General features: G+C 50.0%; 5 protein-coding genes across 5 annotated transcripts; 2 read left to right on the top strand and 3 right to left on the bottom strand.

Moving 5' to 3' along the window:
• Positions 1 to 603: 603 nt before the first annotated feature.
• On the top strand, positions 604 to 2,713 carry MIND_00976300 (Velvet domain-containing protein; the record flags this gene model as incomplete). Its single annotated transcript, XM_037366374.1, has 6 exons — positions 604 to 679; positions 735 to 1,061; positions 1,111 to 1,210; positions 1,257 to 1,320; positions 1,373 to 1,525; positions 1,580 to 2,713. The coding sequence occupies 6 exons, from the start codon at positions 604 to 606 to the stop codon at positions 2,711 to 2,713; spliced, it is 1,854 nt and encodes a 617-aa protein (XP_037217786.1).
• A 1,464-nt stretch (positions 2,714 to 4,177) lies between these two features.
• MIND_00976200 (F-box domain-containing protein) lies at positions 4,178 to 5,122 on the bottom strand (the record flags this gene model as incomplete). The annotated part of the gene is made up of 2 exons (XM_037366373.1): positions 4,178 to 4,816; positions 4,868 to 5,122. The coding sequence occupies 2 exons, from the start codon at positions 5,120 to 5,122 to the stop codon at positions 4,178 to 4,180; spliced, it is 894 nt and encodes a 297-aa protein (XP_037217785.1).
• Positions 5,123 to 5,970: 848 nt separating this feature from the next.
• On the bottom strand, positions 5,971 to 6,796 carry MIND_00976100 (uncharacterized protein; the record flags this gene model as incomplete). The annotated part of the gene is made up of 3 exons (XM_037366372.1): positions 5,971 to 6,428; positions 6,480 to 6,641; positions 6,697 to 6,796. 3 exons carry the CDS (start codon positions 6,794 to 6,796, stop codon positions 5,971 to 5,973), a joined length of 720 nt encoding a protein of 239 aa, XP_037217784.1.
• A 917-nt stretch (positions 6,797 to 7,713) lies between these two features.
• On the bottom strand, positions 7,714 to 10,828 carry MIND_00976000 (Chondroitin AC/alginate lyase; the record flags this gene model as incomplete). Its single annotated transcript, XM_037366371.1, has 16 exons — positions 7,714 to 7,818; positions 7,872 to 7,937; positions 7,991 to 8,360; positions 8,408 to 8,452; positions 8,506 to 8,551; positions 8,592 to 8,646; positions 8,680 to 8,823; positions 9,135 to 9,431; positions 9,477 to 9,539; positions 9,588 to 9,723; positions 9,775 to 9,942; positions 9,994 to 10,108; positions 10,166 to 10,339; positions 10,392 to 10,447; positions 10,498 to 10,564; positions 10,609 to 10,828. The coding sequence occupies 16 exons, from the start codon at positions 10,826 to 10,828 to the stop codon at positions 7,714 to 7,716; spliced, it is 2,127 nt and encodes a 708-aa protein (XP_037217783.1).
• Positions 10,829 to 11,710: 882 nt separating this feature from the next.
• Positions 11,711 to 12,448, top strand: MIND_00975900 (Aminotran-5 domain-containing protein; the record flags this gene model as incomplete). The annotated part of the gene is made up of 2 exons (XM_037366370.1): positions 11,711 to 12,071; positions 12,120 to 12,448. 2 exons carry the CDS (start codon positions 11,711 to 11,713, stop codon positions 12,446 to 12,448), a joined length of 690 nt encoding a protein of 229 aa, XP_037217782.1.
• Between the last annotated feature and the right edge of the window lie 1,789 nt (positions 12,449 to 14,237).

Here is a 14,237-nt window from a genome sequence, read left to right as displayed (position 1 = left end):
CTTCTCGGCTGGGTTGATACAGTCAACGATGGAGCCGAAACTGCCGCAGGCAACGTTTACGTCAGAAGTCTTGCCGACATCATGATATTACCCATCTACTTGTTACTCTATAACAAGGAGAGAGTCGTTTGTGTGATAGACGGTTGTTCCGCTGCAGAAGATCGCGCTAATAATACGGAGATTTGGAGCCGGTTTCTGTAGGGCACCTGGTCCGAAGAAGATGGTCCAATGTTTAGTCCAACCGGACCCGGTTCAGCCTGAGATGCGGTGACCAGAATTGTCACACGCGCATGACCTTATCACGTGGGAGATCCACTGAATCGGTTTTCGGCACGATCGGCTCCCACCTCCTCCGTCAAGACCACTCAGACGACCAACGCGTAATGGACGGCGAAGGCGAAGCAGTGTACATCTCCCCGCAGTCTATACCGACACACTATACTCGGGATCGCAGCCAACTGTGGGTCCTGTCCTCAGTTGGGGTTTTCGCTTTTTTTTTGGATGATGACCCAGTCCCATGGGCCTGGGTTAATCTCCTAGACTCTCCTTCTCTCCAGTTCTCCCTTCTCGCCTCCGCGCAGAGCTCTGCATCAGACGCTGACAATGGCGCACAGACAATATGAGCTGACAGTCCGACAAGAGCCTAAGCAGGCCAGGATGTGCGGTATTGGGGGCAAAGGTGAGTATCATTCGTCTTGGCTTTTCTCTTTATTTACTTACTCAACCCAATCCAGCGGACCGTCGTCCTATCGACCCACCTGTTATCGTACAGCTACGAGTCATCGACCCGTCAGCACCCCCTACTACGGAAACGGACGACAAGGACTCAAGCGATGACGAGCCTCCATACGGAAATTTGGCTGGTTATGCCCAGAGCTTTCTCCAAAACCCATATTACTTCATGTTCGCCAGTCTCGCTAAGCCGGACGACGATACAGAACTCCATTGGCTCAAAGATGGACGGACACGATGCACAACAGGCAGTGTTGTGAGCTCGTTATATGCCTTGAAAGACCCGACCGCAGCGCCGGCTTCCATATCAAAAGACAGTCCAACTACGGGTAAGCAAATGCGCATCCCTCGAGTGACTGGCTTCTAATAGTCCCAAAGCGCTACCCTCCTCTGACGCTGGCTTCTTTGTGTTCCCTGACCTCTCTGTTCGCACAGAGGGTTCCTATCGTCTCAAATTAAGTCTTTACGAAGTGGTTGGGTAAGTCTTGCTCGACCACGCTCCACATGTTCTAATTGCCCATTAGCAACGACGTCCGCCACTGTAAATCCATCTACAGCGCGCCGTTTTACGTCTACACGGCCAAAAAGGTTTCCAGGGGTGGAAGAATCGTCGCCCTTAACATGTTCTCTCGCCGACCAGGGAATCAAAATTCGCATCCGGAAGGATATTCGCATGCGAAAAGCCAGGGGAACAGCGCCACCCGCGCCGCCAAGTGCTATAGTTCCTGCAGCCTCTACTTCAAGCAGCACTAATATGCCGGCTGTAGGGCTAGACCTAGCTGAAGATGACAAGGTTTGCGACTGGCTTTTCCTTGTCATATCGCTGTTTGACGAGTCGGGATTTTAGCCGCAGCAAAACCGTCCGGCTAAGCGGAGCCGCATAGATGACGGCAGTGGTAGCAACAATACTGGCGGGGCTCCGCCCGTTGGAACCCCTTGGCCATCGACTCCTTTGGTTCCACCACCTCCGGGAGCCGAAATTCAAGGGCAACCCACGGGTCCACCAGCTGTCATTCCTCCTCCGCCACCACCGATGTCGGCGGGCCCGCCACCGGTGCAACAAACAGATTTATATGACAATCGATTTGCTGCTTATGATCAAAGCCCTGTTGCTCACATGACGGCTGGACCTAGTGCACCTCCTCAGCCCCAAGTAATGCATCCGCCACCTCCCCCTCCCCATGCTTATGCTCAATACCCACATCCGTATTATTACCCCCCGCCACCCCACTCCTGGGGCCCAGCTTATCCAGACCCATATCATCAACAATATGGTGCTCCGCCACCCATGCGCTACGATTATAGTCACGGATATGCACCCCACCCTCCCCCAATGCCACCTCATTATCAATATTATGAACCCCAGCCGCAGCCTAGCTATCCAGCTGGTGAGTATGCGGCAGCAGGGACGGGAACGCCTCCAATTCCCGTGCCAAGCAATGCTCCACCGCCTCCAGCAAGTGCAAGTCCTGGTCCTGTTGTCCCAAGTAATGCCCCTCCGCCTCCTGGTCCGGGTATGGTCATGCGACCACATATGGGACAACCTCAGTATTATAGACCAACTGGCTATCCGGTTCAGCCCCCGCCAATGTCGATGCCGCCTTACTATTACCCGCCAGCGCAGGCTCAACCCCAACCTCAACCCCAGCCCCAACCTCAACCTGATCATCACACACCCGGGCCTGCTCACTCATGGGGCACTCCTGCGAATCCGTATTCAGTCAACATACCGCCTGCCCCAGTTTGGAACCAGCCGCAAGGCCAGGAGTGGCACGGGCAGGCGCCAACGCCATCCCACCAGCAACCCGGCACACGCGTCGAATTACCGCCGTTACGCACACAGCCAAGCTCGGGAGAAGGGCCAGGCTCGGCTGCCAAAAGCCCTCCGATGATCCAGATTGGAGCACGCGGGAAGGAGTCGGCCTCTAATGGGAAAAAGGCTGCGCTCAGCATTGGCAGCATCATCTCAGACGAATCCTAGTGGCTGCTCCTCCTTGTCCATGTTCTTCTCTTGCTATCTCCTGCTATCCTTCGTTTGTACATTTTCTTCTCTTAACACTGGCCCAATGTAATACCATCGCTCCCGCATTTTCGTCGCCATTTGTTGTCGGTATATTGTTTGTCTACTTGCATCTCCAATGTACTTGTACCTACGACTTATCTGCACGTACCATAGATGTCCCGGCCTCGGTTCCGCCTGTCCTCTCACGCATGCCCTTCGAAAGTCCATGTCAAGTTGGAATGTCCAGTCCAGCTTCATGGATTTCAGTGATCCGAAATAGCACTCAGAGGAATCTCGCACCAGAACCACGGACAGGGCATCCTTCACATTGACTAGTACTTCCGCTGTTATTGGGACTTGGGCGTTTACCAAGGCGTCTACTACCAATCTACTACTAATATATCGATGTCTTGTCAGCCTGAGTATATTTTATTAGCAGGTTTAGAAAAATACAGCCGGACGGATTCCTCGATCATGAAGCGAAATTTTAGACTGACCTTTTGGGTCAATATGTCCATTTCTCACTCAAATAATGGCATTTTCGCGTAGACTACTACAATGGTGTGGCTCAATGAAAAAAAAAAGCAAACTTTATATGAAGCAAACTAAGTATTCTGCAAACGGCTGTAACAGTGTATATGTAAATCGTTAGTTGGATCAAGAAGGCTGTAAGCATAAGTATCTGCTGTGAGACTATATCGGTATCATTGTCCAGCTTGAGCACCAGCATCTAGAATACATCTTTGCCAGACCTCTTCCCATATTTCTTGCATTCCTCTGGCCTCTGTTGCATCCCAACGAGGTCTGACATCATACCCAAACTCCAAGCTGGCAAGACGGGGGCACAGCGCTAAAATGAAGTCAGCGACTTCGGATGCTGACTCGATGTAGGAATTGCTGAAACTCAGATATCGGAGGTTTTCTCGCGACACTAGGCTGTTTGCATCAAATGGAGGGACACGCGTCGCATCGAGCTCCATCTGGACGGATTCAAGCGCTGGGCAGTGCGTCGTAAACGCGAGGAGGGCATCGAGGGTTGTTGACGGTCGGCTGGGAACATGCAGGGCCGCTTCAGGGTCCAGGCTTGCCGCCAGCAGCGCGATTTTCGTCAGGCGCGGCCATGACTGTGCAAAACGCCAGATGTCCTCATCAATGAGAACAAACCCAAGCGGCATTTCAAGTGTCAGTTCGCGCAGGTGGGTGAAAAATAATAGTGGAGAGAGCGTGGGTCCAGAGATCGTGTATTCGTCAGCGCCGCGCAGGCCCTGGCCCGGCCGAAAAGTCCCTTCAATCTCGTCGGTGCTGCTACATATCGACAGTGTTTGGAGCATGGTATGGGAGACAATGGAAGCGAGCGTTGCACAGATCTGCTGGGCTGTTGTGTTGGTTAACGTTCCCCAGGTCTCCAGTCGGCATTCCTCTATCGGCCGGTTCTGGGATATATTAGCGAGGACGGAGACCATTGCCCCCTCCCCAGTCCGAGATGTGCAAACTGCGAAGAGATCGGAACGACCACTGGTGAGGTATTGGGGCTGGACTAGCCATTATGCGACAGTCGGTCAATGACATGTCTTGGAGACACGGCAGAGCAGCAAGGATGGTTAAATTTGGATCGAAACGATTCAACACAATCTTTCGTAGTCGATTGAGTCGAGGAAAGACCACGGAAGAGATTGTCGAAACTGGGCCAGGGAAATAAGACTGTTGGAAGTGCGAAAGGTCCTCTAGTGATAGCTCTTCCAGCTGGGCAAAAGGGATGTGAAGACTAGGCAAATCGTAGAAGAGCTCAATCTTATCTGACGACAATGCCAAGGTCGAGAGTTGGGGAGCGACAAAAATGCCCAAGGAGAAGAATTCGGGTATACGACGAAATTGAATGGAGCAGTGGAGGGCTCTGAGGTTGGGCATCAATTCCCCAGAAGCAAAGCGTTCCCCGAAGGCGCGAAAGACCGACGAGTCGGGAAATGTAATGCGGCCACGATCTACATGTCCCAGAAAGAGGCATTTCACACGACGAGAATAATGGAGAACTCGGCCCCAGCCTTCTTCTGGGATGGATGTTGTACTCCGTAATTGAAGATACTACAACGTAGTTTAGACTCGGAGATGAGAAGAATAGAGTTCCTGACTGACTGTGCGAGCGTCATAGGGTAACCATTGTCGACGGGGATATTCCACCTGCTCCCAGCATCCATCTGGAAGGCATTGAACAAGATAGTCCAATGTCTTCAGTGTAGACCAGAGTCTATCCAACGCGGGGTCTTCGAAGGCCCTGCAGCACCTGGCCAGTCGCGCAAGGGTTTGGCTGCAAGAGTCTTGGTCAGAATCCAGCTTGATTTGCAGAACAACGTGGTCAACAATCTCTGTGATGCTGAAGAGGGGGTGCATGTGGGGTCAACTGAAAGTTCGGTATAGACGGCAAGGTGGTTTAAGTTGTTTAAGTCGGAAGAAGCGAGTTGCCAACGGCAGAGAATCAGCCCTCGGCGCCGACAGATGGTCGTGATCGCATGGGTTGACGACCGTCACCGGTGTGATAAACGATACCAGTGGAAGATAGCCAAGTGACGAAGATGAGTGTGGCACTGGGACTAGTAATGCTTGGTCCCGGTCTAGAGAGAATAGCACTGAACTGTTGAATAATCCTCAGCGGTTTTGTGCAGGTCTTCAGAGTTGGGCAGCCGATACAAAATCGATAGGCTGATAGATAGGCCATGATCATGAGCGCTTCAGATAAGTAGATATTGGCAAAGCTGAGTTGTGAAGTTGTGTGGCTTTCTCAAGTCATCATGATTCCTCGAACAATGGGCTTTCATCCAATCAGCATACTTATTTAGAGCAGTAGTCAGTGGTGACGTACAGTGAGCGACATATACAGACCGCCGATGCTGGCCATCAACAAGGTCAACGACCAGTCAACTCGTGTATTTTAGCCGAAGTATTAACCAGCGCTTGGCGATGAGACAAATATCTAGCGAGAGCAGTGTCAGTGGGTAGAGTCATTCGAAAAGCGTAAAGGGCCAAACGACTGGGAGAACAACTATGGAAAGAGTCGAAAAACGAATTCCCCTTCCAACGGCACAGAAAAATCCGCCACCGCCTTGAGGAATCAGCGGGAAAGGCCATTTATTTGCAGGCCATGGCTTGTGTCAAGTGTTGGGCAAGCCTTTGCTGACGCTCAAGTTGGTCAACCGTGAAAGTGGAGAATGAGCACGTGATTGTCAGCTAAAGGATAATTGTCATTCATTCATGGATTCAGTAACTCGTGTATCTCCAGCATGATATGAGGGTAGACGTCTAAAGTCTAGGTTCTCCCTCGTCATAAGTCCTACACCATACCCTTCAGAGACAGGTGGAAGGTGCCAAAGCAGTCCAAGAACCGACTTGGATGTGCTCGTCCTTCTTTCCGCTTGGTCCCGCTCCCGCTCTCTTATTTCTGCCTTTTCACGTATTTTCTCCCTCCTTTGAGCCCTTTGCAGCTCACGTTCAATTTGCCGTTCGAGTCGTAGGCGGCTTGCAGAAGGCGGGGGAACTGGTGGTGCGGCGGGTTGTCGTCGTCGTCTGCGATGAGGAGAAGCAATCTCAACAGGAGCTGGTCGTAGTGGGAAGGTTGAAACGGCTGGCTGGATGCGTGAATGACCTAGTTTGGTGTCTACGGGATATGATTTGGCTTCTAAGGGAAATGGTCTGCTAATCACTAGATATTTTGCCGTTAGCATTGAGTTGTGGGGGGAGAAGATGCATATACCATCGGGTGAGATGGAGGTGTGACTTTTGATTTTCCGTTGTTTGTAGTAAACCCAGCAGATTGAACAGATTAGGATAAGCGCGAAAGCACCAAAAACAACGCCTAGAATGAGGGGCAATTTGGGTGTTGCGCTTTCCCGTCGACGAGTTAGTTTCCGGGATACTTGAGGAGACAAAGAAAATTAAGCCGATAATGACTGGTGGAGGTTGTGGCATACCCAGAGACAAGAGTTTCCGTGGACTCGGCTCGAGGAAGCCTGCTCGGAGCCAATCAGATGTAATTCCATCCGGTGAGCCAGATAGTGGGAGGAGAGGCATGTATATGGTCAGGGAGACCGGTCGGCTTCATGCTCTTATAACTTCGATATTGCCGCATCAAGGCTCGGGAAGAGACCAACATGCTGTGACCTTGAGTCGTCACAACAACCCGTTCTTGCTCCGGACCGCATTCAACAACCATTGAACAAATCTGTTGCGTTGTAACAGCCCGGCGGAGGTCTGCAGCTCTTCCATGCGATCTTTCTTGTAGCGCCGCCCCATCTTTCTGACACAGTGTCCCGACTTAAAGCGTCTCATGGGATGGGTCTGATTATGGCCTCTATCATCTCGGGAATAGCTCTCATTCACACTCCACTGCAGTGCCACCCAGAGAGCACACTTTGTAGGCGCTGGCTGTTGTGAGGCGATAACTCAAGAGTGCTAGTCTGATGGTCAAGTTGCCTCATAGGCGGTAAGGTTATGAACCCATAAAGCACCAACTTGACCTCTCAGTGCCCATCCCTAACACTGCTCGGTCTCCCGATCAAGCATGGCGTTCCTCTTCCTCACTCTCCATATCCTCCTCATTTCAACGCTCTGCACCGGCGTATCGTTTACATTTTACTATGGTGCGGATTGTAATGGGCCCGAAGTCGCATCGAGCAGCGGTGGCCAATCGGGGGAATGCCTCTACTTGTCCAGTAGTGGCTCTGCCAAGTCGATTGGCTTCTCAGGTGCCTTAAACGAACTCCAATTTTTTACGTCTGGTGGGCAGAATGACATTTGCACCAATAGTCCATTCACAACGCATGCTGGAGGTGATGGGTGCGTGAACGGTCCAGCTGGGTGCGTTTTTTAGAGCCGCGGAAGATGATCAGCGAGAACTCACTGAACTGCAGATTCAACTTGGAAAGTGTCTTGTTAAAATGATTCACTCTCGTGCAACACTGGTTTATTTGTGATGATACATCTTATTCTCATGCTTGCTTGGGCATTGGTGTTCTCTTCATCGTATACGCATAGCCATCCATGGCATTCTTGAGACATGCCTTCCAGATTCGGGGATTGCTCATTACTGGCGGCTGCGTGGCATTTTGAGAACATTACCGACCTTATGTAAAACAAGATAACTTACCAGCACCGAAACAGAGCGTTTTACTGAAATCCAAAGCCCCATTGGCGATATTCCCGGGCAACTAGTCTATTCAGTCTGTCAGTTTCGATGAGCAATGATGGCAGCGAAGAGCAACACACTTCCTTGACAGCTTGTGCAACTGTTTTACTTTTCTCCTTCTTGCTGAGCTCGACGGCGACGATCAGCGCAGCGCCTAAAGCACCACCTTTTCGTATCATTTCTTCATCATGTGTCTTGAGCACAGCGAGGGGTGACCAGGGGGTTTCAGTCGTGGACCCGTCCTCGTTAGCGGTCATTGTGGCCACATTGTCAAACTTCTCTTCTAGGAGGGACAGCGGGAGCACCGCGGCGTCCACAAATGAGTACCACGCTCTTGGATTTGTAGCCTCGTGATTTCGAGTGAGTGTCATGGCAAAAAAGTGCGTTTTTGCACGGCCAATGTCTCGCACGAGATCCATCGCATGCCAAATCACAACGTTGTAAGTGTCGCTGCCAGAGGAAAGGTTATGCATATAATGCTTGGTATGGTCGCATACTTGTGCTCAGTGGCCGTGGCGGTCAGATCGCGGATGATCTCCGCCCTGCACACTTGTTCAGTCGACTTGCGAATGATATGATACAAACTCGGCTTTACCGATTCCGAAGATGCTCTCGGCCATTCTTCAAGTGACCCTTCTGGCCTAAGACGGTCGATGTGGCATCCGCCGCATTTTGACTGACGAAGACCATGCTTTGTTTCTTTCAGCATTCCGCATCGCTGCAGCTGCAGCTGGCACTATGCAGACTTCAGGTCAAAGAACAAACACACCAAGATTTCTTGTGGTCTTTCCAATCGGCCGTCTGGCTTGAATGATATCATCATCGTGCGACCAGAGAGCAAGGAGGGGAACGAACCAGTCTCGAGAGCAATACGGGACAGTGCGGCAGCGACTGCATCGCTGAAAGGCTTCGCCTGGTTTCTTGCAGCGGAAACACTCGTCTTTGGGCGGCCTGGGCAGCCAATTTGCATCGTCGAGTTCCGCGAGAGACATAGTGACAGTGGTGAGAGTGTTCATTCCAATCACTTGAATCAGACTGATTGATTATTTGCCAAGTGACCACGTGAGCGTGACGCGACGCGTATGCGATAAGATAAGATAAATGATAAATACAAGTAAGCTATGACTCCCTGTTGAACGCTGAACTCGGATGTCGAAAGCAAAATCATAAGACGATTGCTCCTAGAACCAACGCGGACAACATCCAAATGCTGCCACTCCTCACCGACATGGCCGCGCCTCTCTGAGCCCAGAGAACCGCCGGCTCATTAGCATAGGCCCCACCGAACCCCTTCTGGTCCACATAATTAGCGTATTTGCGGTGCCCATCGCCATATACCACAGCTACGGCCGCCAGGTTAGGATACACTTCAGCCAGTATGTCAGTTTCCCCACTCGCGCCGGGATCGGTGGAGATAAGGAAGTCAAGTGTGGTGCGAATGGTTGCGCCGTGGTCTGCCTTTGCATTCCAGCCGAAATGCTTAGACTTGGGATCAGCATATTGGAGGATTCTGGCGTTGGTCTGGGAAACGTCAACAGGCGTCTGCTATCAAGTTAGCACACGTACAACCATGCCTGCAATGTTGAAATTACGATAGTGCCAGGGATGGGTCCGTGATGCTTCTAATGGCTGTGCAATGGTCAGAATGCAATTTGTTCAGGTTAGGCTCAGGCCAACCTGATCTCCATTTGACTCTAACTGGCCTTTGTAGATTCCAGTAAAATACCCTTTCGTCGAGTTGACGGCACCAGCAACATCGTTCACAATCAGTTGAAGCGCAGCGAACTGGTTGACGAATATCGTTCCATGATTGCTGAGAATAAGTTAGAAATAATGTCCACCCTAACCCCGATAAACAACGAACTTGGCTGCACTCGCCGCTCGCTGCCCACTGTCGGAGCTTCGAAGCCAGTCGATGTACTTCTGACACCACGCAATCAGCTTGGAATCGATGTCTCTTGTCCAATCGGGATTCTTGCTCTTTCGCAGGATGAGAATCCCAGAGGCAATTTTGGCGAAGCCCCGCAGATCGCTGGATATGGTGTCGGCACATGTATCATTCGGGTCAACTCGATAGGCTTACAGTACGCCAGTGTAAGTGCCTTGCTGACCCTTTGGTCCGCGCTGCATCTGCGCATAAGTGAGACTGGGGTTCATCGCTGTCGTATCGTTGAGAAACCAGGTGGTGATGAATTTTACTGAGTATTTTATTAGCGTTCGTTGCATGCGAAGGGAAAAAAAAAGGAGTTACGGACCAACATTTCTGGAGTAAACTGAGCTCGCGGCACCATTGCCCTCTTGGAAGACCGCGGCGATAGAGTTGTATAGAACCGCGTCTGAGAGGTTGAAGAATGATTGAAAGTCGTTGGGTAAGACGCGGTCGGGATTAACTTCACCGTCTCTGTTGACATACGGGCATGTTTTCCAGACTGCATCCAACATTGAGCCCATTTGAGTTCAAGTGGAATGGATGTCACTTACCTTCTTCATTTGTGAGCGCAGTTTTGTTCCCGACGGAGCTGCAGTCGGGCCACCTGCTGGCAAAGTCGATCATGAGTTCGCGGTTACGCTAGCGCAAGAAACACACTAAGGTGCCCAGGACATATAATCGTGAGGATCGTTGCTCGGAGCTCGTACAGGTTTACGAGTAACACCTTTGAAGATAAGCACACGAAACTTTGTCAGGAACGATGCGTACTCCAAGGCCCATACGATGCCATCTGCTCCGCCCAAGCAATAATACTCGTTGCTGCTCCATTGTATTGCGAGTAAAGGTTGCCAGCATTGGCGACGATGAAATCTGGGTCTGGGAAGTCTACTGCGTATTGAACGAAGGGATTGATAGCGAAAGTTGACGTTGCGAGAAAGCTCAGAAGGCCACAGAACGGCCAAAAGCCGTGCGCCCAGCAAGAGAGCATAAAGTAGAACAAGGAGGGAAGAGAGAAAGAGAGAAAACTAGGGCAGAGCGCCAATAAAGAATTGCAAACATCATCGAAGCCGCAGTCATGGGCGATGTGACATGTCATCAATCGTCCAATGTTTGAGGTTTGAGCTCAGATCGGCGCGATACGTAGTGTCTTCAAGTTCCTTGGATTCTTCCGCAAATTAGAGTGGGCGGGAAATCCTAGAGGAGGCAGCCTAGGCCGGAAGACGTTGCGGAGGAGTTCGACTGCTAAGTGCTCAGCTTGAGGTTATCGTATGCAGGTATAAGTGTGCATTCAATAACAGTGATTCTGGTTTCCATGCTGCGTATCAATCCAGTCCATGTATCGGCTAATCTCAATAGATATGTGAGCCCACGGAATGACACGGTGAGAACTTGAACGCGGACCGACACTGTAGTGGACTTTACTTACAGTAGCTCTTACAGTTGATTTCATGCTTTGGTTCTTTGCAAAGCTTGGATTGTTGGGTCTTGGCAAAGCCAACGTTAATTCTGGAAGGCGATAACTGAATCGCTTGGCCCGGTATATGACCAAGGGTCTACTTTGGGTCTACTTGTTTTGTTCTGTCAAAAGGTGAATCTGGAGTCGACAACCAAGATAGTAGCGATTGGCCGCAATAGGGTCGAGATGCAACGAGTGGGTTTTCCCCGTGCATTCAAGTGGGGAAGCTTTTGTTCAAGTTGCGGAGTTACTGTGACCAACTCTTTCACTTGCAGCGAGCATGATCAAGCCGTGTTCCCTATTACTTCGCTCGTGCCCCGCAAAAGCCGTCCATAAAAAGCGAATGGTCCCATTGGCCATCCGAGTCCCCGGTTTATCGCAACCCGTGCCGGAATCGATTTTCACATCGCTTCGATGGCGGCCCCCCATATCCTCGACGTCGACTTTGCTCGCTCGCAGTTTCCAGCACTCAAAGCTGGCTTCATCTTCGCCGACAACGCCGGCGGCAGCCAAGTTACCCAGTCCGCCATCGATCTCATCGTCGACTATCTCACCAACACCAATGCCCAACTGGGAGCCGACTACAGCGTCTCGGCTGTGAGCACGAAGCGGGTGGAGAGCGCGGCAGAGGAAGCGAGGACGCTGTTCAATGCCGAGAGCAACAGCGAAATTGCCTTTGGACCCAGCTCGACAAGCAATCTGGAGAATCTGGCCAGAGGACTGGAGCCTGATATCCAGCCTGGAGACGAGTTTATCGTCACTGGGGAGCACGAAGGTTTGTCCTAATTCACATTTTTTGTTTTCTTGCCACTAACCTCGATAGCTAATTGCGGCGCCTGGAAGAAACTTGCAGCACGACGTGGAGCCGTGGTCAAATACTGGCATTCCACGCCAACCCACCCCAATAATCCCTATTCATTCTCCCTCAAAGTGGAAGACTTGTTGCCCTTGATCACCGCCAAAACACGGATCGTGGCATTTACTGCGACCTCGAATTTGCTTGGATCGGTTGTGCCAGTCCAAGAGATTACCAGGGCCCTCAGAGCAGATGCCGCTGCGAAAGGCGCAAAGAAAGTAGAGGTTTCAATTGACTGTGTTGCTTACGCACCACATCGCCGGATGGACGTGAAAGCTTGGGATATTGTGGGTTAACTACTTCAACAATACCACTCGTCTGACTGTCATCCAGGACTTCTGTGTCTTTTCGTTTTACATTTCTGCCCTCTTTGTTTACACGCTGTATATACTTGATATACTTGAATATATATGTGCCCTTTTGTGCGTGCGGCGCGGCGCCTCCACGGCTCTGGCGTCCCGCCACGTCTCTCGCCTCACACGCCAAGTCGACGCGGTCACGTGCGTCGCGTTTAATTTTGGACTTGCGCGATTTTATCAATTTTGCAATAGTTTTGGCTGGAGAAAAAGTGAGATGTACCCAAAAACGCGTTAATTAGGCTTAACGAACGCGCTCCGGGTAGACAACCCCATTCTGCACTTTCTTCAGTGCTGGGCCAAGGTTTCCCCTCCCGAAGGTAAAGGCAGCGCGGACAACAAAAAAAAATAATGACATAAGCACTCACTGGAGGAGGGACATTGCGACACAGCATCTTCAGAGTGAATAAGTAACAGCATTGTTGAGTGAACGAGCTGCAGGCCTCCTTGTCTGAGGTAATACTGCTGTTTGCTGGTCCGAGTCAGCCAGCAGCTTAACACAGAGCAACAGCACTCACCACCACAACGACGAGGGAAAAGGCAGAAAGAGAGACTGGATGTGATGTGACCCCTCCCCGGCGTCACCCCTCTCGGAATATCTGATCGGACCTTACCCTGTTATGTTATATAGTGTTTCATGTGAGTCTTGAGTTCAACTCCCGATGTGGTCATCTGCACGCACTTGGGGAAAATTGTAAGTTCCAATGTTAAGTGGGTAAAAAAAAATCAAATATTAGTGGTCTGTTGCTCTCAGTTCAGATGTAGGGTTTCAGCAATACTCCAGACTAAAAAGTGGGTAAAATCACTGTGTCTAACAGAAAGTATTTCTGATGTTTGTGCTAAACACTTCCCAAAATAGCAATTTCCGGACCTGATGAGGAGGCCTATCCTCTGGAAAATCAGATAGCAATTAAACAAAATGTGGTGTTAACAAGGTAAAAATCAAGTCACATTAGGGATTTGCGCAGCAGGACTGTTTTGTGGGAAAGCTGGTGCTGAATGTGGTTAGCTGATTGGATTTAAATCAAGGCTGCGGATTTCCATACTGCACATAACTTGGAAATTATGTGCATTCCACAAATAAGTCTAGCTTTGAGCTGCTCTTCTTTTTCACCAAAACCCCAATGTGAATATGGGTCTGGACCAAAGTTTGATGTTGGGGGTTCTTGAAGGTTTGACAGATTTTGGAACTTGTCACTTCCCAAAATGGGAATTCCTCTCCCAGAATGGTAATTTTGGGCCTGATTAGAACATTTATACTAAGTAAATAAACAGAAAGTAAAAAGTGGGTAAAAATCAAATCTGTCTCAATTCAGCATATTTTGTGCTAGTCTTAGTTTGGTAGTTAGCGTGGCAAATGTGCCAAAATGATATACAGATTTACTACTTATTGCTTCCGAAAATGGTAATTCCTTGCTATTTGAGCCTAATCAACTTTCAGGAAAATGAAAAGTGGGTAAAATTAAGTTTTGGTGTTTGGGCTGACAAATCTGCCGCCAATAAAAAGTGGGTAAAAATCAAATAAAAAACTTTCTTACCCAAGTTTACACTATCAAACCATGAGTTTTTAGTGAAATTAGAAGGTTGAGCCAAAGCCAGACTTATATATAAGCCCAATAAAAAGTAGGTAAAAATCAAATAAAAACTTTGCTTTGTGATGGGAGATCAGTGGCCTAGTTCAGCATTATGTTGGGTCACAGTAGTCACATTAGATCATTAGATCCATTGC

The sequence above is a fragment of the Mycena indigotica genome, assembly GCF_014461135.1.
Source record: "Mycena indigotica strain 171206Taipei chromosome Unknown Mind.scaff0008, whole genome shotgun sequence".
NCBI classification, from domain to species: domain Eukaryota; kingdom Fungi; phylum Basidiomycota; class Agaricomycetes; order Agaricales; family Mycenaceae; genus Mycena; species Mycena indigotica.
Note: the sequence above shows the minus strand (reverse complement) of the source record. Positions and strands in the feature narration are given on the sequence as shown.